Source organism: Hylobates moloch, unplaced genomic scaffold, assembly GCF_009828535.3.
Source record: "Hylobates moloch isolate HMO894 unplaced genomic scaffold, HMol_V3 SCAFFOLD_2, whole genome shotgun sequence".
Taxonomy (NCBI): Eukaryota; Metazoa; Chordata; class Mammalia; order Primates; family Hylobatidae; genus Hylobates; species Hylobates moloch.
Window position 1 is genome coordinate 151,632,612 of NW_026652277.1, and position 25,279 is coordinate 151,657,890.

The window sequence follows — 25,279 nt, forward strand, 5'->3', positions numbered from 1 at the left end:
AGAAGCCTGTAGCCATAATGACATGTGAGCTGGCCTAAAATAAAACGTTGTTGCTTTGGATGCAGAAAAGAAGCTAGATTAAAAGTTAACTAAGCAGAGGAGAAGAATGAGAGATGAAGGATGATTCTGAAATTTCTGGTTCAAGTGAGTGAGTATTAATTGTGACTCACTCCATTCACAAAATTACAAGGAGATAGAGCAAGATTTCTTGAGATGCTTAATGAGTTTTGTTTGGATGTGTTGATTTTAATAGATATGCCTAATAGATTATTGGGAATATAGATTCAGATATCTGATAGGTCAGGATTGATGTAGGAGCCAGCCATAAGCTCATAGATAGCAACTGAGGCCTGGAAAGTTTAAGGAGGAAAAGGATTTCAGGCAGTGGTTTATAACCTTTAGGGATCTTAAACCTATTGGTAATATGAGAAAAACAATGGCCTTCTCAGGTACAGATCAGTGTGTTTACAATTTCAGGGGGTTCCTAACCTCTGGAACCTATTGCTGAGTTTTTCAGGGTCTGGCGTGGATTTCAGTTAAGAACTTCTGATTTAAGGAACAGACAGAGAAGTATTTGAGATGGGGAGAGAGTTCAAGAAAGCTTCTTCAGAATCCAGGGATAGGACATGGCAAGGGAGCAGTTGGAGAATCAGAAGATCCCAGTGCATAAAGCTCTAGAGTAGGAGGGAGTTTCAAGTGTGCCACTGAATTCAGCAATGAGCCATTCATTTGTAACATTTTGTACTGTGTAGAGGCAGAAGACAGATTATGCCGGTTTAAAAGCATGAAATGGAGTTTGGGAAACAAGGGATGGTAAACAGAGTGTAGAAGTCTTAATGTTCTCTGATAAACAGTACCGATAGAAGAATAGAGCCCTTTTTAAGGATTTATGGAGAGGGAAATTCCATTATTTTAATTACCCTGTGATGGTGTTTCAACCCAGTGGTTCTCAACGAACTACCCATTAGAAACATCTTGGAAATATTTTCAAAATTAGGGCCCTATCAAGGTCAATTAAATCTGTATCTGTGGGGTTTGAGCATCTTCATAGTTACTATCTTGTTTCTGTTGTTTTGTCTTTTTGTCTTTTTATTTGTTTAAGACATAGTCTCACTCTATAGCCCAGACTGGAGTGCAGTGGTGTGATCATAACTCACTGCAGCCTTGACCTCCCAGGCTCAATCCTCTTGCCTCAGCCTCCTGAGTAGCTGGGCCTATAGGCACACACCACCACATCTGGCTAATTTTTGTATTTTTTTTGTCAAGACAGAGTCTCGCCATGTTGCTCAGTCTGGTCTCTAACTCCTGGGCTCAAGCAACCTGCCCACCTTGGCCTCCCAAAGTGCTGGGATTACAGGCATGAGTCCACCAGGCCTGTCCTTGTCTTTTTCTTAATAGTTAAGAACCGGCTGGGTGCAGTGGCTCACGCCTGTAATCCCAGCACTTTGGGAGGCTGAGGCGGGCGGATCACAAGATCAGGAGATCGAGACCATCCTGGCTAACATGGTGAAACGCTGTCTCTACTAAAAATACAAAAAAAAAAAAAAAAATTAGCCAGGCGTGGTGGCGGGCGCCTGTGGTCACAGCTACTCGGGAGGCTGAGGCGGGAGAATGATGTGAACCCGGGAAGCGGAGGTTGCAATGAGCCGAGATTGCGCCACTGCACTCCAGCCTGGGCGACAGAGCAAGACTCCGTCTCAAAAAAAAAAAAAAAAAGAACCAATGTTCCAATCAGAAAACTTCCTTATCACTCTTGTGTGTTCTGTGTAAGAACCCATTCTTTTACTTGTATATTATCATTAAGTTACTCACCCTACTGTTGTGGTAGTGTTCTTGACTTTCTCACAGACTGTAATTTCAGGTTTTAAAAATGTATAGCTTTCTTCTGATCTCTAGCCAAGTTCTCTGTGTTTATCTTTTTTGAGTGATGCACCCTTCAACTAGTTACTCAGATCTGACAAGCTCTGAGTAAAATAAGAAATTCCTAATTGTGCTTACATGTGGAAAGAGTGTTCATTATCTAATCATGTTTGTTTTAAGTATATTTTTTAAATCAGAAATGTTTGAACTCTGTTTTTTTTTTTTTGTTTTTTTTTGTTTTTTTGACAGAGTCTCACTCTGTCTCCCAGGTTGGAGTGCAGTGACACCATCTTGGCTCACTGCAAGCTCCGTCTCCCGGGTTCACGCCATTCTCCTGCCCCAGCCTCCAAGTAGCTGGGACTACAGGCGCCCGCCACCACGCCTGGCTAATTTTTTGTATTTTTAGTAGAGACGGGGTTTTACCGTGTTAGCCAGGATGGTCGCGATCTCCTGACCTCGTGATCCGCCCGCCTCGGCCTCCCAAAGTTCTGGGATTACAGGCATGAGCCACCATGCCTGGCTGAACTCTGTTTTATTTTCCCAAGTAGCTAATTTCATAATCTGACCTTCCTTTTCTTAAAATGGCATTTGTGCATGACATAGACCTTAAACAGGTTGTCTATGCTAGAGCATTTTATATGAGGGGTAACTCTATAAAAACAGTTGAAACTATGAAAATAGGAAGTTTCACCCGTTGTCTTTTCCCCATGCAGTACTTTCTGTTGATTAAATTCTTGATGAGTTATCAGTGCTTCAAGTTTGAGCCCTGCATTCACACCCTTGAAATAAATCAGAATATAGAGGCTTGATCTTGATGCATGCCAATTCTGACACCAACCTGTGAGAAGATTTATTCAGTCTTTTAGCTACCCTAGTGAATTAACATTTACACTTGCAAATGAAAATAATAATCTTTTAAAAATTATGCTGTTTTGTTAGCATTAATTTAATGGCTAAATTAGTCTTACAAATTATAGTCACTTACAGGTAGCTTAGGACAGATATCAAAGTTCTCAGTAAAGAGATGAAACTTTTTAGCTTTTAAAATTATAGTCCGTAATATGGGAAGTAGGGACACATATAAGACCTGCTCAAGAAAACAAATACCTTACAATTTAAATGAAATGAACATCATAAACTTGTATCACAATTTAATATCCAAACCCATTATGCTTCTAATTTTCCTGCTTTTTTGCAGGTACCTAATGAAGTAAAATTTAGCATAATATCTATTTCGTAACATGTAGTAGATTTGGTCAGTCTTTGCCTGTTTCGTTTGCCACCTTCCCTGTCCCCACTCCCCTCAGCACCACCAAAAAAGAACCCCATGATCAACAACTATTTGCTTTGATTTGATGGTTTTGTTATTGTTGGAGTTTTGTGGGGGTTTTTTTTAAATTCACTGTTAAATTTAGTGCTTTTTTCAGTACTCATTTCTCTTAACAGATACATCAAAGTTGTATTCTTTATTTTTACCACTTGCTTTTAAACTTGAAGGAATATGATTTCTTTTTGTGTTCCAAAGCTTGAGGACTGCAGTAACTAGAAATCCTTTCCATTTTTGAACATTTCTCCGTCCACAGAAGATGAAGAAAGGAGATATAATAATAGTAACAGTAAGAACAGCTACATTTGAATGCTTATCATGTGCAAGTACTGTGCCAAGAGCTTTATATGAAATTTAATTTTCACAACACTGTGATGGGTTCTGTTTATCTGCCTTATTTTACAGAGGAGAGTATTGAGGCACAAAGGTGTTAACTTACCCACAGTCATATGGCTAATAAGTGGTAGAGTCTAGATTTAACCCAAGCATTCTGCTGAGCTCTTCAACTTGAGAGAGAGAGAGAAACAGAGAGAGAGTGTGTGTGTGCCTGTGTGCGTGTGTGTGTGTCGTGTGGGTGTGTAAGTAAACATTGCTTTTTAATAACCTCAAGCTTACAGTTAAACTCCGCAGACATTTTATTGAATGTGTATGGCGCATTGGGAACTATGCCAAGGCTGGGGTACAGAAATAAAGAAGATTTGATCATGCTTCTGAGGAGCTTATTGTCTACCAAGGAGACTATAAATAGGAAAGATTTTACCATAGTTTGTAGTGTGGAAAACTGCTGTGATAGAAGTATGTATAGTAACATTACCATTGACCAAATGGGACTCAGAATAGGGACACTCTGGCTTAGTACTGAGGATCAGATTTCTGAGTTCCTTTGATTTTTAAATTTCACCCATGATGGTTTTAATTACCTTCTGTACTAGGATTTCCAAATTTTCATTTCCAGTCTTAACCTAGACCTGTCCTGAGCAATGGACTTTTAGCTGATTAACTGCTCCGTATCTCCTCTTGGATGTCTCACAAGTTCCTTCAGTTCAAAATGTCCAAAACCGAATTGTTAACCCCTCCTACTTTTCTCATCTGCCCTGCAAACCTGCCCTTTCTCCTGTATTTCCTATCTTAGTAAATGGTATCTTAGGCCACAAACCTGCAGTCATTCTCCATCTCCTTTTTTTCCATCCCCATATCAATCAGAAAATTCTGTTCACTCTGTCTCCTAAAACTGCCTCTCTTGTGTCTACTACTTTGCATTTTCAAACAGTACTACCACTGTGGTCTGTCCTGTCATCTTGCCTGGACTGCTGTGCTACCCATTCTCTTTCAGTCCATCCTCCCATTGCAGAGTGGTGGTGATACATTTTCGTAATGCAAATATGTGATGTCAGTTCTTGTTTCTCTTTTAGCTAACCACTACTTTTGAGATAAACATGAAAATTCTGAACATGGCATAGAAGGCGTGATTTGACCCCTCCCTGCATCTCTAGCCTAGTCTTATGCCACTTTCCTTTTCCCTTTTCTCACCGTAGCCATGCTGATTCTTTCTTCAGGCCTGAGCAGTTCCTACTCTTAACTCAGCTGTGAATATCTGCTGTTTCCTGAACCAAGTCTGTTCACTACCAGGTCCCTATCCCCTAGTATGGGTCTTAATGCTTAGATTTCCAGTTCATTGTAATAGAATTGATTGAATGAAGGCGATGCTGAGCTGTAGAACAAGTGGGAGTGGATCACATGTAGAAGTGGGCATAAATCATTTTCAGCAGAATGAATTAGATTAAGCAGGCAAAAGGTTAATATTCTTTATATATTAGAGCTTCCATAAATCAATAAGAAATCTTAGAAGGAAAATGAACAGAAGATAGGAGGCAGCTAACTTTAAAGAAATACAAATGGTTAGTAATATAGTCATGCATCGCTTAGTGACAAGGATGTGTTCTGAGAAGTGAGTTTGTCATCACGTGAACATCATAGAGTATGCTTATATAAACCCAGATGGTAGAATCTACTACACACCTAGGCTATGTACTATAGCCCATTGCTTGTAGGCAGTGAACCTATACAGCATGTTTCTTTACTGTGTACTGTAGGCAGTTGTAACATAATCGTAAGTATTTGGGTATGTAAACATAGGAAAGGTGTAGTAGAAGTACAGTATTATAATATTATGTACCCCTGGACCAAAACATTGTTAGGCAGCACATGACTGTGTTTGAAAAGTTCACCCTCATTAATATTCAAGGAAAATCAATTCAGTATTGCCGCTTTTCACATCTCAGGTTGTCCAAGATTTTTATAAAATCCTTTGGTGACTAGGTAAGACAGCGTGTGTGATCCCAATCTTGTTTCATATGCACAGACAAATACATGGATTTAGAGCCTAGAATCATGTGCTTATATGAGCACGGGAAAAAAGCAGTTATCACTGTTAGGATATGGGTGACTATTTTCTTTTTGTTTTTTTGTTTTTTTTTTGAGACAGAGTCTCGCTCTGTCACCAGGCTGGAATGCAGTGACACAATCTCAGCTCACTGCAGCCTGCATCTCCTGGGTTCAAGTGATTCTCCTGCCTCAGCCTCCCCCGAGTAGCTGGGACTACAGGCGCGTGCCACCACACTCAGCTAATTTTTGTATTTTTAGTAGAGACGGGGTTTCACCATGTTAGCCAGGATGATCTCGATCTGTTGACCTTGTGATCCGCCTGGCCAGGTGACTATTTGAGTATTTCTTATATAATCAGAAAATGACATGCTATCTTCCTTAAATCTTGTATACTTAGACAGTTTATCTGGAATATTAAGAAATCTATCCAAAATAAAACTTGCTTTTATATAATAAAGAATCATATGCCAAATTTCTCATCTTTGCGTTTGAATTTCCAAATGTAAGGTTGTAGTCAGTAAAATACACTTTTTTCCTTTATCCACAATAGTATATTAGTTAATATTATTGTTAGCATCGACTAATACATTGCTTTAATAGAGGATATCAAAATTTGTGAGTTTTTTATTCAAAACAATCATGAGAGGTAAATGGTATTGTGTTTTACAAATGAGAACAGGAGCAGTTCAGAACTAGTCCACTGTCGTGTAGCTTCCATTACAATTCATGTCTACTGTCTTAGCATCCAAGTTTTTTGTTTTGTTTTGTTTTGTTTCTTTTGAGATGGAGACCGCTCTGTCGCCCAGGCTGGAGTGCAGTGGCACAATCTCTGCTCACTGCAACCTCTGCCTCTTGGCTTCAAGCAATTCTCTTGCCTCAGCCTCCGCAGTAGCTGGGACTACAGGCGCCCACCGCCATGCCTGGCTAATTTTTGTATTTTTGGTAGGGGTGAGGTTTCACCAGGCTGGTCTCCAACTCTTGACCTCAAATGATCCACCCATCTTGGCCTCCCAGAGTGCTGAGATTACAGTTGTGAGCCACCGCTCCCGGCCAGCATCCAAGTTTTCTTACTTTATAGATATATTTTAGTATTCTTCGAAACAGTGAAAATCTTAACTAGGTTACTGTTGAAACATTATTAAGATGAGACAGGTTTTCAATTATATCTTCTTATATTGCAAAATATTTCATTTTTTCAACCAGAATTTTTGCATGAGAATGTAAACCATTGAACTTATCTTTTCTTAAGCAGTCATTCAGAAAATCAGTATCATCTTAAATCTTTCCCCGTCACCTTTTAGACACCATTACAAATAATGTCGTTGACTGAAGCATAAAATACACTCCTTTCTTTTTTTTTTAGTAAATAGATGCTGGCAACCTCAGAGTTGTTGACTAATTTCCATTAAAAAATAGTACCTTGTAGCTTTCTTAATATAGATTTTTTTAACCATAATTCACTTTGATACAAAATTATTCAAATGAATGCTACCTGCTTAACAGTCTTCAGACTGAATATCTAGATTGAGTCTCATCGATAGTAGGTAGACATATGTAATGAAGACAGTTTAACTTTCTGTTTAACTGAATGTATTGATGGTTTTTGTACATCAAATACCTTTGCTTTCATTTAAGCATTTGTTAAATGTTTTACGGGTGGTAAAATATACAGTCCTTTCCTTTGGAAGATACAAGGTTTTTCATGGCCAGGCAAACTGTTGGTAAAATTTTCTTCATGTGGCTAGACTATAAAAATGCCAACCTTGTGGACTGACTCCTAAATGTCCTCATGATAGAATGTCACCCTGCAAAACAAGTTCAAGGTTTTCAACTGTTAGACCTTAGTGCATCTAACTCTCTCCCATTACTGCCCCTTTGAACACAAATGCATGCTGAAGGGAAAGTGGGGAATTCAGAATTGATGATAATTTATCTAAACTAACAGAATAATTCTAGAATTAAAATGGAAATTTACTGTATAATTCCTACATTTGTCTAGAATGTATCTTCATCTATGTTAGACTCCTGGGATTTTAGAATTAGATGGGAATCTTAAAAACCATCAGTCTAGTCTCATCTTTCACCTAATAGAAGACTTGTTTTGTGCCACTCCTAACTGTTGGTTAATTATCTAGCCCTACCTTCCCTTTTTGGACACGTATCTTCTGGGGAGCCCACCACTTTGCAGTGTTAAGTATGTGGTTTTTTGTGTGGCTTCATGAAATCTTTCATGTGACCTCAATTGACTCTGTCAATTTTCTTTTTTATTCAGTTATTTGAGAACAACCACTCTTTTTCCATTCTTATGCTAAATGTCCTAAGATTTTCTTCACACAGCTCACTGTTTTTATATCTCACACCGTCGTACTTTCCTTTGGGTATGTGGAAATAATATCTTTAATATCTTTAAATAATAATTTGATAAATTCTGGATATTTCAATAGCAAAGGCTATTACTCTCTTTGGTCTGGACATTCTTATCTAACTTATGTGTATATGTGTTTGTTTAAGTAATACAGTACATTTTGAACCCCATGTTGTAAACCTATTATTAAATAAAGTCCTAATCTTAAACAGCTGTTAGAAATTATTATGGAAACTTTTAGGCAGAAATGTGGAGACAGTAGTGTAATGAACACTCATATATCTGTCACCAAGGTTTGTTTTTGTTTTTGTTTTGCTTTATTTTTTTGAGACAGGGTCTCACTCTGTCACCCAGGCTGGAATGCCGTGGTGCCATCATAGCTCATTGCAGCCTCAACCTCCCAGGTTCAGTGCACCTCAGCCTCCCAAGTAGCTGGAACCACAGGCATGCACCAACATATCTGGCTAATTTTAAAATTTGTTGTAGAAATTTAGTCTGTCTGTGTTGCCCAGGCTGGTTTTTTATTTTTTAATTGACACATGATTGTACATATTGTACATATTTATGAGGCACAGATTTGTTGTGTAGTGATCAAATCAGGGTAGGGTGTCTGTCACCTCATGAATTTATCATTTCTTTGTGACAGGAACAGTCAAAAGCCTCTCTTCTAGCTATTTTATGATATACAATACTTTACTGTTCACCATAGTCACCCTACTGTGCAATAGAACACCATAACTTATTCCTCTGATCCAATTGTAATTTTAAATCCATTGACCAACCTCCCTTCATTCTCATCCTCTTCTCCTCAGTCTCTGTTAATCACTCTTCTACTTTCTGCTTCTATGATAACACCTTTTTTTTTTTTTTTAAGATTCCACATATGAGTGAGATCATGAGGAATAACATGATGTCCTCCAGGTTCACTAACGTCACATATGACAAGATTTCTTACAGCTGAATAATATTCACATTTTCTTTATCCATTCTTCCGTTGTTGGACACTTAGATTGATTCCATATCTTGGCTATTATAAATAGTGCTGCAGTAAATAGCGAAGTACAGAAATCTCTTCAACATCCTGATTCCATTTTGTTTGGATATATATTCAGCAGTGGGATTGCTGGATCATGTGGTAGTTCTATTTTTAATTTTTTGAGGAACTTCTATACTGTTTTCTATAATGGCTGTATGAGTTTACTATCCTACCAACAGTGTGTAAAGTATTCCCTTTTCTTCACATCCTCACCAATACCTAGGTGTTTTTGTTGTTGTTGTTGTTGTTGTTTGTTTTTTTTTAATAGCCATTCTACCTGGAGTGAGGTGGTATCTCATTGTGGTTTTGATTTGCATTTTCCTTATGATAAGTGATGTTGAACATTTTTTCATATACCTGTTGGTCATTGGTATGTCTTCTTTTGAGAAATGTCTGTTAAGGTGTTTTGCTTATGTTTTAATCAGACTATTTGTTTCTTTTGCTGAGTTGGTTGAATTTCTGATATATATTCTGGATATTAATCTCTTATCAGATATATAATTTGCACGTATTTTCTCCTGTTCTGTGGGTTGGCTTTTCACCTGTTAATAGTTTCCTGGGCTGTGCAAAAGCTTTTTAGTTGGATGTAATCTCTGTCATCTTGATCTAATAATCGTTAAGAGGTGAAGCAGTAATACAGCATTTTTTGGTCCTAAAATACTGTGATAACTACTATCCAAGTCTGTGCTGTATCTTAGAATAGATTATCCAAATTTGTTTGGTGGCAAGATTCCAGACATCAAGAGTCATCTGAAATTGTATCTCAATGTATTTGTTACTGAGTTCAAACAGTGAAAGATTTTAAAGTTAAATTGCAGACAAGACATTCCCCCAAGTATTTGAGTCTACATCTCTGAAAAAAAGTCTGTCTACATAACCACTGTATTTCCTCTTCTAACAAAATTAACAGTAATTTCATAATTTCATGTCACTCAGATCTATTCAGATCCACTCAAATCACTCAAATTTCTCTCAAATATCTTTTACACTGATTTGTTAAAACCAGGATCCAATCAAGGACCATGTTATACAGACATTTTGTCATTTTAATTAAAAATAAGGGCCTTAAATTTATCAGTGATAAATTTTATTTTCTTGGTAGTGCCTCTTTGGGCTTGTCCAGTAATCAGCAAACTTTTTCTTAAAGGGCCAGAGAGTAAATATTTTAGGCTTGTGGTTCGTTTGGTTCTTGTCACAACTACTCAGTTGTGCTGCATAGTCATTATGGAAACACATGGGCATGGTTGTGTTCCAATAAAACTTTTGCAAAACAGGGCAAAGCAGGCACTGGCCCATTGGCTGTAGTGTGCTGACCCTTGCCTAACCTATTATGATCTTGGTTTTTTTTTTTCCCCCTCATCTGGAACTGTTCTCAAGTTTTGTATCAATTCATTAAATAATACAATTAATATTCAACTATTGGTGAATCCATCTGTCAGTAATAGCCACCATTTAATGAACACATACTGTATGCTATATACTTGGCATGGATAATAATATTTAATCCTTAAAAGCACCCTGGGAGGTACAGGTGATATTATCACCAATTTATAGATGAGAAAATGAAGATTTAGAGAGCGGTTAGGTAAGTGGCCCAGTGTCACATAGCTAAATGGGAACACTAGGTCAGAGCCCTCTTTTATAAGGCTTATTTTATACTATCCAACAGATACGAAAGAACATCGTTCTAAAAGGCAAATGTTAGCTTTTCTTCATCTTGATTCTAGGCATGTGTTGAGAGACTGTCAAGTAATGTGTTGGGATTGGGACACAAAATGTCTGTTTCCTAATCTACTATTTTGGGAGCTTTATAAAGGATATGAGGTTACTTTGTATGGCGTGTCTTTCTTTTAGAAAAGAGCTCTCTCTAGGAGACCATGTGGGTTCCTATTGTGTTTGCAAATTGGTCTGTTATCAGTCCTCCCCTGCTTCTGCCATTTCTCAGATCATAGATGGTAATTTTGTGGTTAGAACCTTGAGGCCCATTCCTCTGTATCCTCACCTTCAACTTGAGTACACTTTAAGTAGCTAGATTCTTCTTTTCTATATTCTCAGGTTTATTTATTCTCTTGGCTTTCAATTAGATTTTAGGTTTATTTTTGCTTCGTTTTTATGACAGGGTTTATTGTGGCCTTTCAGTTTAAATATCTTTCCTGGTGTGGAAAATTTTAAATGCAGTAGTCTTTGATGCAATTTGTCATAAAAGCCAGAAGGTGGTGATGTTTTCCAGTTAAGGTTTCAATTCATTGTAGTTGCTGGAGTAGTGTTTTTGAATACCACTAGAAAGAGGACCAAAAATACAGATGATGTGTTCTTGTATACAAAATCATTGAGTGGGGAAGAATGTGCTTTAACTTCTATGATGCATTTTAATAGAAAGCTAGAAATATGCCACTTCCTGAAGGGCTACAGTTTTGAAGTTTGCTTTTTTTATAAGAAGATATTTGACAAATCACACTAAGCCATTTCCTTGAGAAACAAGACAAACACCTGATCAAGCTATGTCTTAATATTAGGCCTTGGGCAGTGGGCAAATAATTGGTATTTGTATTTAAATCAGAATGAGAACAACTATTTTTCTTATATTAAACCTAATATATATAAAATTTGTTTTTTTATTTTAAAAGATCCAGACTTTACCAAAAAAAAAAAAAAAAGTCACCCTGCTGTGCCAATTCTCTGAATAGAACAGTTGTTAACATTTTGGCAGATATAACTATGTAAGTGCATATGTAGATACATAAGCCAAAATGAACTCATAATTAGACATATAATTTTTTCTACTCTGGCAAACATTATGGACCTCTGTCTACATCTCTACATCTGTCTAGCTTTATAATTTATAAAATCCATTTAGTAGTCTATTATATAAGACTGTTCTGTACTTTATTTAACTAGTTCCTTTTCATTGGATGTACAGGTTGTTTCTGTTATAAATAAAGTTGCAATATATCATCTTATTATGCTTTGGTCAGTTCAGTTATTTCTTTTTTTTCTTTTTTGAGATGGAGTCTTGCTCTGTCACCCAGGTTGGAGTGCAGTGGCACAATCTCAGCTCACTGCAACCTCTGCCTTCTGGGTTCAAGTAATTCTCCTTCCTCAACTTCCTGAGTAGCTGGGATTACAGGCGTGCACCACCACGCCCGGCTGATTTTCGTATTTTTAGACAGGGTTTCACCATGTTGGTCAGGCTGGTCTCAAACTCCTGACCTAGTGATCCACCCACCTCGGCCTCCCAAAGTGCTGGGATTATAGGCGTGAGCCACCGTGCCCAGACGAGTTCAGTTATTTCTTATTGTTACTGGTTGACTATAGTTCCACATATATTTACATTTTAAATTATCTGAATACACACAGCCAGAGTATCTCCTATAGAAAGTTTTTGTACCAGACTGTAAGAGAACGCTGATTTACTCATACTTTCAACATTGTTTGATATTTGCCAATATAAGTAAGTGGCATCTTATTCTTTTAAGTTAGCATTTCCTCAATTACTAGTAAATGCAAAGAAGTGCTAAATAAATGATTAGTCTAAGAAAAAAATGAATTTTAATATCATTAGAATTAAGGAATAATGAAAACACATATCCAACTTCAGTCATACCTAAGACACTGGGTTATAATTGTCTTAAATGTTTATACAAGAAAAGACAGTTAAAAACTATTAAGTATTCAACTTAAATACTTTCATGTAAGAAATTAGAAAAAGAATATATTAAATCTGTGGAAGGAAGGAAACAATGGACATGGGCAAAAAATTCACTAGAGAGGATCAGCTACTGATAGTTTGTTCTGGGAAGAAACCAAAGTGGAAAAGCAAGATTGACGAGAGCAATAAAAAGCAGGAATAAATGATACTACAATGAAAAAAGGATAAGTAGGCTACAACAGAGACCTTAAAAGATTATTAAGACAACCATGAAGAATTGTATGCCCAGTAAAATTTAAAATTTAGAAGAAATGGAAAATTTAATTTAGCAAAATAGACTTGAAGAAAACAGAGACATGAATTATTTTTAAACTCTTAAAGAAATTGAATTTAAAAGTTTAAATTCAATCTAATTTAAAAATTGGAAATTGTCTTTAAAAATTTATCAAACAAGAAACAGTTCCAGATAATCTTCAGGTAACGTCTTCTAACCTGTCTTCCAGAGAATTAAAAAAGAAAGAAAGAAAAAAGAAATAAGCCACCTTAAATTGTTTAATGAGTCTAGTATAATCTTGATGCTCAAACCAGATAAGGACAATACAAGAAAGGAAGAGTATAGGCTAATTCTACCCAATAACTAAATGAAGTATTAGCAAACCAGATTCATCAATAGTCTTTTAAAAATCAAGAATTAATTGGATTTAGGAACATAATACTGTGTATGTATAACAAGTTTAAGAGAAATATATGAGAATGATAAGACCGTAATTGAAAGTAGAGGCTTTCTCTGGAGGGAAAGGTGAGGAGGATGTGATTTGGAAGAACTGCATGGGGAGGCATCAGTTGTACTGTAATGTTTATTTTTTCAGCTGAGTGATAGGTACATAGATGTTCATTGTGTTCTTTTTGTCTTTTTGCATATCTTAAATATATGGTAGTGCCATGGTTAGCAGGCTTAATAGCCTTGTGAGTTTAAATGTCGCTTTCAAATGCTGTATTTTTGGTGGAGTTGCTTAAACACCTTCCCCTTGGAATCTATACAACCAGTTAAAAAAAGTCATGTATAAACCACCATGAAATATAATGAAGTATACTGTATATGCATTTTCATGAATGTTGTGTCAAAGGGCTTGTAGGAAAAAAAGATCGTTAACTCTTTTGCATTCAGTGAAAATAGGTGGCTTTGGAAATAGTTTCAGCCTTGCTAACAGTTTTTTTTTTATTCATGCTTAGAATTAAAAGAAATAATTTGGAATTCTAGGTAGACGAGAAATTTAATATAGTTAGGAGTTTGAAATGTTGGATTTCATAGCATTCATACACCAAATAATTGAACATTTACAATATGTCAGATACGATGTTGAGCCGTGGAAATATATAGACCTATAAAACAGTCTTTCACCTCAAGAAGCTTAGAATTTAGTAGGGGAAATAGGTGATTCTGATGTTTAAGTGTAGGTACCATTATAGTCATAAACAATTTGGAATATTCCCTTCTGGGAATTAGTTTCCATCTTTCCTTTAGCTGTTTTATTGTTCTTCTTGTTTTAGTTTAAACAAAGTGGTGAGTCTGTGTTTTCAAGAATAACCTAAGCCTTTAAACTACTAATATTTAGTTAGATAGACGTGTTTAGCCCATCGATAAATTATGTCACTACACTTAAAAATACAAGGGACATGTTAGGCAATCAGATGCTTTGTAGAAACTGAGCCATTTGTCAGCCTGGCGTGGTGGCCCACACCTGTAATCCCAGCACTTTGGGAGGCCGAAGCAGTGGCTCACGAAGTCAAGAGTTCAAGAGCAACCTGGCCAAGATGGTGAAACCCTGTCTCTACTAAAAATACAAAAATTAGCTGGGCATGGTGGTGGGTGCCTGAGGCTGAGGCAGAGAATTGCTTGAACCCAGGAGGCGGAGGTTGCAGTGAGCCAAGATCGCGTTGCAGTGAGCCAAGATCGCATCACAGCACTCCAGCCTGGGCAACAGAGGGAGACTTGGTCTCAAAAAAAAAAAAAAAAAAAGAAAGAAAAGAAATTGAGATTTGTCTGTTTCATTGGACTGTCATTCTAATTATCCTATTGAAAAGGGATATAATATGTTTAGCTTTAAAAAGTAAATCTTTGTTAATATCCAGTTCTGTGCTCTTGTTCTACAAGATAGATGAACTGATTGCAAGTGGGCCTTTTTTCATGCTTTGAAAAATGTGGTCTTTTATGTAGGTTGCCTCTTTTAAAAAAGTATTGACTTTTTATATTGCATCTTTAATTGAAAACTTATTAAAGCAATCTTTTCTGAGCCTGCTTGTCAGGTTATTCATATTATAAAATATGAATACTTAGTAACTTATGACGAACTATTCCCATGATCTTATTTTTTAAATTTAAGTTGCTGAAATGCTGAAAAATCATCAATTTTGAATTTCAAGTCTTCTTTTTTGCATTCACACAGATTTGCTTTACCCTTTTTTTTTCTTAACTTAGTTTTACTTATATCTTCCTTAATGTTGTCCCCTCAGGCAGAACTCAAAATAGTAAATTCAGAGTAGAGTAGAACTCAAAGTAGTAAATCTGAGTCAATTTGTTTTCTCCTGTTTGATATAAAAACAAGTAAAATAGTAAATTTGATAGTTGATTCGCATGAAGTTTCTTTTTCAGTAGTTGCCTTGTGGTAGCTTATCCTCAAGGGATGTGCAACAGTTAGGATTAGGTTTGGCTGTATATCACAGAAATCCAACATGAGGGAAACTGATTTTTCTCTCATACTCATGAGGTCTAGAAGTAAGAAGAACAGGGATAATAAGGAGATTCACAGCGTCAGGGGCCCAGGCTGCTTCTATCTTGTTGTTCCACCATCCTCATCCTCATTGTCTCGTGGTGCAAAATTGGCTACTTGAGCCCTAGCTCTCATCTCCAACCTCTAGACAGCAAGAATGAAAAAAGGCAGAAAGGCAAAGGAGCCCTTGCTGGTTTAGTTGGTTGCCCTAAGTAGACTTCCCAGAAGATACATAACCATTTTATTTTATGTCTCGTTGACCAGAACATATTCAGGTGGCCAGTTGGCTATACCAGTTGTTGCCAGGGAGGCTGACATCTATAGTATTTTATTTCTGCCACATTGTACTCAGCTAAACATCTGAGCTCTGACCATTATGAAGGCAGGGTGGAATGGATGTTGGGGTAAGCAGCCAGGAGCCTAGCAGAAAACCTGCTGCTGTCCAGATGGCTCAGTAACTGGGCTCTGATGTAATCATGGGAAGTAGTGCTAAGAAATCCTCTCCCTGTTGATTTGAACTTATTTCATCAATAATTACTGTCATTTACTGTTACAATATCCTAGATATATATGCTAAGTACTTTTCATACATTATATAATTTTCACAACACTGCTCTGTGGTAGGCATGATCTGTTCCATGTTATATATGAGAACACTGAGACACAGGTTACATAACTTGCCCAAGTTCTGATAGGTATTAAGTGATGAGTCAGATGTTGCACGTGCTAAGACCAATGGTAATAAACTGGCCCTGTGCCTCTGCTTTTTAGTCTGTCTGCCTATATATCTATCCATCAGTTCCTATTGTCACCCCTGCCTCACTCCTCATACATAAAAATTATTTGAGGTAGCTTAAACATGCACAAAGAACAGAAAAACAAAAAGATACACAGATTGAAGGGAATATGGGAATATAAGAGTGAAAAAATATAATGAAGTTGAGGTACAGTTGATACACAGAGTTGAATGCCATATGGTCTTATAGAGGTGTCAGAAGTCTTGGTCTGGTTTGCCACTGTGTTCTATCAGAAACTGAAAGGCAGAGAAACAAGACCTTCTTTATTTAGACCCTTGGCCCCTTCACTGTTCTAGTTATATAATAATTTGAATCCTTATTATAAAGAATACTAGTTTTTTACATTGTGGCTGCAAGGAATTTTAAAGACAACTATAGTATGTTTTTACCATTTTCTGATCTTTTTGTGAGTTAAGTCAAATTGCCGTTTATTTTTTGAAGTGTGAAAACGCAAAGAGAGAATTTTTTAGCTGGGTCATGGGTCACATACTTAGTAAAAACTGGGGCTTGTTTGTTTGTATAAATCATAGGAGTCTCGGCAAATACATGTTGGAAGATTCTGATCTCGATAAAAATGGTATTATGCAAATTATTTGATAGAGCTCCTCCTATACACCCAAGTTTGCAGACTCCTTGACGACAAAAGACTGCCTTAATCATTTTTTTGCCTCCATTATCTTCAGTGTATAGGTGTTCAGAAAGAAAATAATGAATGAATGGTTAGTAATGAGAAAAGTCTCTTAGTAAATGTTATTCATATTTTTGCTGCTTTAAACTTAAGTCAATTACTCTGCTTGAAATAGAAGTATGTCGTATTTTTTATAGTACCAGCAAGTTGCATGAGAAGGGTTGTATGCCACTAATGGTTAGACATTGGGACCAGAGTCCAACCCTTGAATGTGGTGCATTTGGGGATTTGTCATTGCTGTGGTACACCTGGAACATAGTGTTTGTAGAGGTGAATAGCAGGAGATAAGTCTGGCAAGCTCCTGGCAAGTAAAAGTTACTTTTTAGTTTAAGGAATGAAAGTTAGGCCTAGATTTTGAAATATATTAGATGTCGTGTTAGTTTTTTTAAAAATGACATTTTTAGTGGGGAGAAGAAAGGACATGATTTGGTTTGTTTTGACAGAGCCTCACTCTGTCTCACAGGCTGGAATGCAGTGGTACAATCTCGGCTCACTGCAACCTCTGCCTCCTGGATTCAAGTGATTGTCCCACCTCAGCCTCCCTAGTAGCTGGAATTACAGACATGCACCATCATGCCTGGCTAATTTTTGTATTTTTAGTAGATACCAGGTTTCACTATGTTGGCCAGTCTGGTTTCGAACTCCTGACCTCAGATGATCCAACCACCTTGGCCTCCCACAGTGCTGGGATTACAGACGTGAGCCACTGTGCCCGGCCAGGGACATGATTTGATTCTAGTAACATTTGAAAAATAAATAATATGGATTCATTTTTTACATTTCAATTTCAAAATTGTTTGTGAAAAGTGAATTAACAGAACATTTAAGTTTAATGACTTTATTCTGTTTTATTTCTCAGGATGTGATCTTCGTGGTGGAAAGCTAAATTTTAAAACCACCCCAATGGATGCAGACAGTGATGTTGCATTGGACATTCTAATTACAAATGTAGTCTGTGTTTTTAGAACAAGATGTCATTTAAACTTAAGGAAGATTGCTTTGGAAGGAGCAAATGTAATTTATAAACGTGATGTTGGAGTAAGTATCTGAGTTTTCGTATTTGTACTACATAGCCTAATTTTATAGTTCTATGACTGATACTAAAATGTATTCATTCTACAGATAGTTTATGAGCACCTTACCATGTGCTGGTTGTCCTGGATACAGAAGTGAGCCCTGTAAAAGCAATCCCTCCTCTCATGGAGGTGCAAGCTTTTGTACATAGAGTGCTGGTACCTGAATCAGCAAAGAACTCATTGGTTACAGAGACATTTTATTGTTCTCTCAATTGATTTTAACTGAAGAAAGGGACCTTTATATTCACACATGTACCTATTCAAATATAATTACATTTGAATGATGCCTTAATATATATTATAATTTTTATAATATTTTAATTGTCATATTCTTTAAGGTAGATGGTTTTCTTTCATAACAAACTGCTGAAAATAATATGATTTATATCTTAACCTGGACATCTTAAAATTTAAACCTGTAATATTTTAAAGCCTGAATATTAATAAGTAATAATAAAACCTTAGTGTTTTGAGATTAACATTATAAAAGACATTGGATGTCATTATAAACCAAAGATTGATGAGATGAATATGTATTTTACACGTTTATTATGAAAATTAAGAATGTATCTCAAGGCTCTATTTAGCTTTAAAAATTAGATGCCAGGATACCTATTTTTTTTTTTTTTTTTTTTAGTGAGACAGAGTCTCACTCTTTCGCCAGGCTGGAGTGCAATGCAGTGGCACGATCACAGCTCACTGCAACCTCTGCCTCCTGGGTTCAAGCAATTCTCCTGTCTCAGCCTCCCGAGTAGCTGAGATTACGGGTGCACACCACCACGCTCAGCTAATTTTTGTATTTTTAGTAGAAACGGAGTTTCACCGTGTTGGCCAGGATGGTCTCAATCTCTTGACCTCGTGATCCACCCACCTCAGCCTCCCAAAGTGCTGGGATTATAGGCATGAGCCACCGTGCCTGGCCGTCATTAATTCTTTTTTTGAGATGGAGTCTCGCTCTGTCGCCCAGGCTGGCGTGCAGTGGCGCGATCTCAGCTCACTGCAAGCTCCGCCTCCCGGGTTCACACCATTCTCCTGCCTCAGCCTCCATTCTTAGTACTAGAAACTAAGTAAAGAGAAATTAAATTCAATTAAAAATTTCAGTGACTCACAAAGATTTTCAAGTTTGTCAGCAATCCCATCTTTCCTTTAGAAAAGTAATAAATATGTCTGCTCAAAAGTTCAGAGAGGAATATGCCTAACATTGCTTTGGTACTTCAGCATGACATATGGAAAAGAAGTAATTTTTTTAAGGAAGGTTAATTGAAAAATCTGAGTTGATAGACAAGCTGGTGGTGGTGAGAGACAATTAAATGTAGGATAAACTCAGTCAAGTGTTTCTCAGTCACTTGTATGTGAAATTTTATAATGTATTTTAGTTCAAATTTTATCTTAATCTTTGGTAAATTTTGAGTCTGCCCAGTTTTAATAGCATTCTTGTTTGATAATATGGCATATGACAGAGAATGAAGAACACAAAATGTAACAAAAATTTTAAGCAGAAACGTCTGATTCATTTATATGTTAGTCAGTGAGCATTTATGTCTTTCTTACATAGAATGAGCATCTAACAAATATTTCCATTAATGAAAAGTTGGAATGAAAATTTAAATTTGCATATTTTCTTGGAGCTTAGTCCTTGACCTATTTATACACACTCTGTAGTTATTTCATTGTAACCCATAGCTTTAAATGCCTTCCAAAGCTAATGAATTTCTAATTACATCTCCAGCTCCAACATTTCTCCTTTATTCAAGATGCCAATGTTGAACTTGAGTATGTAATAAGCATCTCAACTCTAGGATGCAATATAAAGTAGTGATGGGTACCATGAAGCAGCAGAAAGCAGAGTTAGGAATTAGAAAGCGATGAAGGGATGGGTGTTTCAGGGAAATGATTAGGGAGGGCCTCTCTTCAGGAGGTGACATCTGGTAAGAGACCTGAATGAAGTGAGAATATTGAGGGGATAATATTCCAAATGAAAGCAACAGCTACCGCAAAGCTTCTGAGGCATGAACAGATTTGGTGTGTGTGAGGAACCATGCAAGTTCCAGCTATGTGACTGGGGTGGAATGAGAGTTGAATTGTTCATATACTTGGAGTACATTGATTTCAAGTGTATAGAGAGATTTCTGTACACCTTGTATTTTTAATTAATCAAATGTCTTTTTGGATTAATATGTTCTTTGTGTTCAGTATTGTACTTGATTTCAGAGTGGTTGATTTGGAGACCAGTTATTGCAGTCTTGGATAAGCTTGGAGAGTAGTATTTGGACATAAATATGACTATATAGAACACAATCTTATGCGAAAAATAATGCTTATGAGGTAATCAGATTTTTTTTCCCCCAGAAAGTATTAATGAAGCTTAGAAAACCTAGAATTACAGCTACAATTTGGTCCTCAGGAAAAATTATTTGCACTGGAGCAACAAGGTAAATGCTACTTGGGTTTTTTATTTTTATTTTTTACTTTTTCCCTCATGGAAAGAACATTTTCCTAGACTTAACAGCAAAATCATATGTAAAGTTTGTTATGTTCCTCAGTATAAAATTTATTTCCTGTGTAACTGATAATCTTTTTCTTTCCTTAAAACCGTAGTGAAGAAGAAGCTAAATTTGGTGCCAGACGCTTAGCCCGCAGTCTGCAGAAACTAGGTTTTCAGGTAACGTTTTCGAACGGTAACTAAACTACAAATATTCAAGGATTTATTTTTGTAGAATTAAAAATTGTAGTAGACTCGAAATCACTATACATACTATTCTTATGATTAAACTTTTTCTAAGTTTTTTAATACTGCCCTTCAGTGTGAAAATTAGTAGCAAAATGTGGCCATGTGGGTATTTGCAAAGGATCCTAGCTTTTTCCCTAATTCCTTTCCATAAAGAGACTTGTTTCCTCACAAGTTAATTTCCTTTTCAACTCTTTTAAGTGTTTTCACCTCTGACGTACACAAACAAAATGGTTTTTGGTCATCTCAAGAATGCCAGGTCAGAGTGGTGAATACAGAATGGCAGAGGCCGTTGACAGGGACACACCAGCTGGCGGGCTCTCCTACTTGTAACGTGACTGTCACTGGCATGTCAGCCTCATCACTATAACTTGATAGAGGTATACCTTTGAATAAAATGATTACATATTATGGACTTGCTAGGTCACTTGCAAATGATGAATAAATGAAAGATAAAGATGAGAATGGTTCCTGAAGATGAGGGCAAGGCTGTTTGGGATTGAGACAAGTTTGTAGAAGTGGGGATAGGAAGTTACCTTTCCCTCTGATGACTCAGTCTCTCTGAAGTAGAGGGTGATAGGAAGAGACTGAACGGCTGGTGGGGAGTGGGGGGTTGGTGCTTGAGGAGGGTGGCGGTAGAGAGAGTCTTGAGTTGTACTGTGATTTGAGAGTGCTGCCACTTTGCGGTTTCCTGGCTTTGCACAACTGCTGTGTGCAAGGCTGAGTTGAAGGATAGTTTGCTCACCCAAAATTGTGGTTTTAGGAGGAATGTTTGAAAAGATAATGAGATGAAACGTTGAAAATGTTGGTAGGAGTGGCCAAAGTTATTAATGTTAAGAGCATTGTTTTCAGCCTTGGAACTTCTTTTCTTAGTGTAACAGAAGTGTTGAGAGAAATCCCAATTAGTTAGAAACAACTTTATCACTCTATCCCCAGAAAGAAAATAAACATCTAGCTAATCTCACAGAAATGTCATTTTGCCTTATTGCATATGAGAAAAACAGCTAACTTTTGGAGCCCAGTGTACACTCTGTATTTACTGACTTTAAAGTGACATCTTTTCCATTTTTACTCTAGCAGGATGACCTGGACTTAAATTTTCTCCCTCAGTATTCTCTCTCCTTTCTCAGTAGTTTTAAATATTTTACTTAAAGTATTAAATAATTAAACATATAATTAGAAAGACCCATACTGTTTGATCATGCAAATACCTCAGATTTTAATTTTTTAATGGAGTTTTTGAGCTTTTTAAAAAACTGAATTAAAGCTTTCCATGCTACACAACTTACAGTACTAAACATACACTTAAAATGTTTTTGTTTTATCTTGTTTGCTCTTGTTTTTAAGGATTGATGGTTATTAAGGATTGCCATGATGAGCAGATTTTTTGTTTGTTTCAAAATAAATTTATTGAGTTTTACTTCTCTCCTAAAGGTAATATTTACAGATTTTAAGGTTGTTAACGTTCTGGCAGTGTGTAACATGCCATTTGAAATCCGTTTGCCAGAATTCACAAAGAACAATAGACCTCATGCCAGGTAAGTCTTTGAAGCAATTTATCTTGATAAATTACCAAATTTGAAATTACTAGTCAGGGTATAAATATTTATATTAATTGTGGCTTATTTTGTGTAGTTACGAACCTGAACTTCATCCTGCTGTGTGCTATCGGATAAAATCTCTAAGAGCTACGTTACAGATTTTTTCGACAGGAAGTATCACAGTAACAGGTATTCTATGATATTGAAACCAAACTTGTCAATTATGGATTGAATGATACAAGATGCTCATACCAAGATAGAAATAATGTGTGATTTGTTCCTTTCAGTCACTTCTGCCCTTTAAGAGGAACCAGTCTCCTGACTTTTAACACTGTAGATGCATTTTACCTACTTTTGTACTATTTATAAATGTTACACATACTATTTTGTGTCTTTTTTCACTCAGTATTATCTTAGTGAGTTTCATCTATATTATATTCTGTGTAGTTGTATGTAGATCATTCATTCTTATTGGACAAAGTTTCCAGTGTGGAGCTTTAAAAATATTCTGGTGGGCCAGGTGCGTTGGTTCATGCCTGTAAGCCCAGCACTTTAGAATCCTGAGGCGGGCTTATCACAAGGTCAAGAGATCAAGACCATCCTGGCCAACATGGTGAAACCCCGTCTCTACTAAAAATACAAAAAATTAGCTGGGCGTGGTGGTGAACGCCTGTAGTCCCAGCTACTCGGGAGGCTAAGACAAGAGAATCATTTGAACCTAGGAGGCAGAGGTTGCAGTGAGCCGAGATCGCACCACTGCACTCCAGACTGGCAACAGAGTGAGACTCTGTCTCAAAAAAAAATACATACATATATATATATATATATATTTTCTGGTATATGTATCTATAGTATTTTTTTTTGTAAATTGATGATATCTTACATTTAAAATTCTCAGAAACTCATTTTATAAATTTCACGGAGGTTTTACATAAGCAAAATATTAAATATAATTGGTACCTGTTTGTTATGTTTGTCTTGCTATATCTTTTGAATCTTTATTTGGAGAAAGGGTGGTTTCAGAAAACTAGGCATTCATGTCAAAGGGTAGCATTAGCATGCTGTGTGACATTTTAATGGTAGTATGATTATAAATTGTACCGAGGCATTGCTTGGGAGTCAGGCCCAACCTTAGGCAAAAAAGAATTAAAGAAAATGTCTTTAATGTCCTTGAGCTTTATTTTTTCTTTCTTCAATCCGTAGAGGAAAATAATTTAGTCTGTCAACAAACAAACTTTAGTTTTGACTCATCCCATGGGTTTTTCCATCTTCCTTGGGGACTTTCAAAACGTATTCCCAAGATCCCACCTGCATCTTAAATATGGGATGATAGGAGATGAGTCTGTTTGTTCCCTTCTTTCAGCTCTCTGTTTCTACACTTTGGAGCCTGGATGTCTGAGAAGCCCCAAAGCCTATTGATCAATCTCTACTAAGTATATAATAAAACAATGCATATGTAAAACTCTGTATTTACTGAGTTACTAGATACTAAACAAAACAATAACAAACTGAAGACAATTGACTTGGTTAAGTAGTATGCATTATTTACTTAGATCAGGAATATCCTGTGAAATGTTACTGAATTGGTTTCCATGAGCAAAGCATAGCAGCGTGGGGGTAAAGTGAGTCAGGAAGGACCTGACCAAGATAGGATGTGGTTAGGACCTTCAAAGAGTTTACAGTGGATGGATTTGTTAGTTTCCTGGGTCTTTCAAAGAGGTAAGTGTGTATTGGTGAAGCCATTTTTATTCAAAATAAATTTTATGAGAATAGTTTCATTGTCCTTTTTTATGTTTCTTTTTAGCAATTTGAATGAAAGATTACATTTTTATAAAGTTGTTCAAGAATTAGCATAAAGCATGGTCAGCTCCTAGCCTTGTGCTTTTTTTGTTTTCTATTGACTTGTATAAGCTCTGAGGGTGAAATGACCAGATTGGTAATAAATATGTGGATACCCCGTGGTGGTAAATCTGTGGAGATTTTTAAACCATATATTTTAAAACAGCATTCTGGTTTCCCAACATTTTGGTAGCAGCTTTGTTTCACTCTGCTGTGTTCCTCCATATTCCTGAGCCTCTGTTGTAGCCTAACCAGAAGCCAGATAATAGTGATTTAAAGGATAGCTGTTATCTAGTCCCATTTGTTACTCCTTCCTTTCATGTACATATTATATTACAGTGCTTTTTATATTAGTCCATGATAGTTTGTATGCAGTTTTTTTTCAGTCTGGTGCCCTAAAACAAAGTGAATAACCTCATTTTGTGTTTCATATGTCCTTTAATTGCCCAGAACAAAATCTGTATTATTTTTACTTATTAAGGCTATGTGTATAATTTTATGTGTAGTTTTTTTTTTAAACAGTTAACTTGATATTCTATACCACTTGAATATTTTTAATTCTGGAAAATCAGTTTTTCCTAGTGCTCCCTTTTCCAACTCTTCTCACTCCTTCCTCCATTGTGTTTGTTACAGGGCCCAATGTAAAGGCTGTTGCTACTGCCGTGGAACAGATTTACCCATTTGTGTTTGAAAGCAGGAAGGAAATTTTATAATTCACCACTTAATTGGTTAGAATCTCTAACTGAGCACCTTTTAAACCTGCTGCACATTGGACTCAAAAGGAAAACTGGACCAACAGTAATTGAGGAAATAGACTCTTTTATTCATTCACGGCTACAGTGTAAGCTCCAGTCCCTTTGGATTTTATTCCAAATCTTGCTGTAATATAAAAGGAAGTTTACAAGACATGACATTGCTGCTTTTACAAAAGGACATTCTATTTATTTTCGCAGTAATTCTCATGTCCCCATAAGCAGAGCTGTCACAGTGTGCACTACCTTAGATTGTTTTATTGTTGTCATTGTTATTTTTTTCCATTTTGAGCTAATGTGTTTTATTTGTGAATAGTCTTTTACATTTTTGTATGCTGAATATGGGCACCAAAGAACCTGTAAAAGTTATCTTTTTCAATTGAATGTGCACAAATAAAAGTTTGGAAAAGATCTTTCTTCATATCCATTCTGTAACTTTTATTCCCCATTTTCTATTTTAACAAA

General features: G+C 36.4%; 1 protein-coding gene across 2 annotated transcripts in view; it reads left to right on the forward strand.

The window, feature by feature from the left end:
- TBPL1 (TATA-box binding protein like 1) overlaps positions 1 to 25,237 on the forward strand; it is a 35,452-nt gene extending 10,215 nt beyond the window's left edge. For both annotated transcript variants that reach the window (XM_032159385.2, XM_058435572.1), the window contains 6 exons: positions 17,738 to 17,916; positions 20,304 to 20,386; positions 20,553 to 20,616; positions 22,117 to 22,220; positions 22,318 to 22,412; positions 24,696 to 25,237. In XM_032159385.2, the coding sequence (XP_032015276.1) occupies positions 17,782 to 17,916; positions 20,304 to 20,386; positions 20,553 to 20,616; positions 22,117 to 22,220; positions 22,318 to 22,412; positions 24,696 to 24,775 (561 nt within the window). In that variant the 5' untranslated portion in view covers positions 17,738 to 17,781 and the 3' untranslated portion in view covers positions 24,776 to 25,237. The remainder of the gene's footprint in view (positions 1 to 17,737; positions 17,917 to 20,303; positions 20,387 to 20,552; positions 20,617 to 22,116; positions 22,221 to 22,317; positions 22,413 to 24,695) is intronic.
- Positions 25,238 to 25,279: the final 42 nt, after the last annotated feature.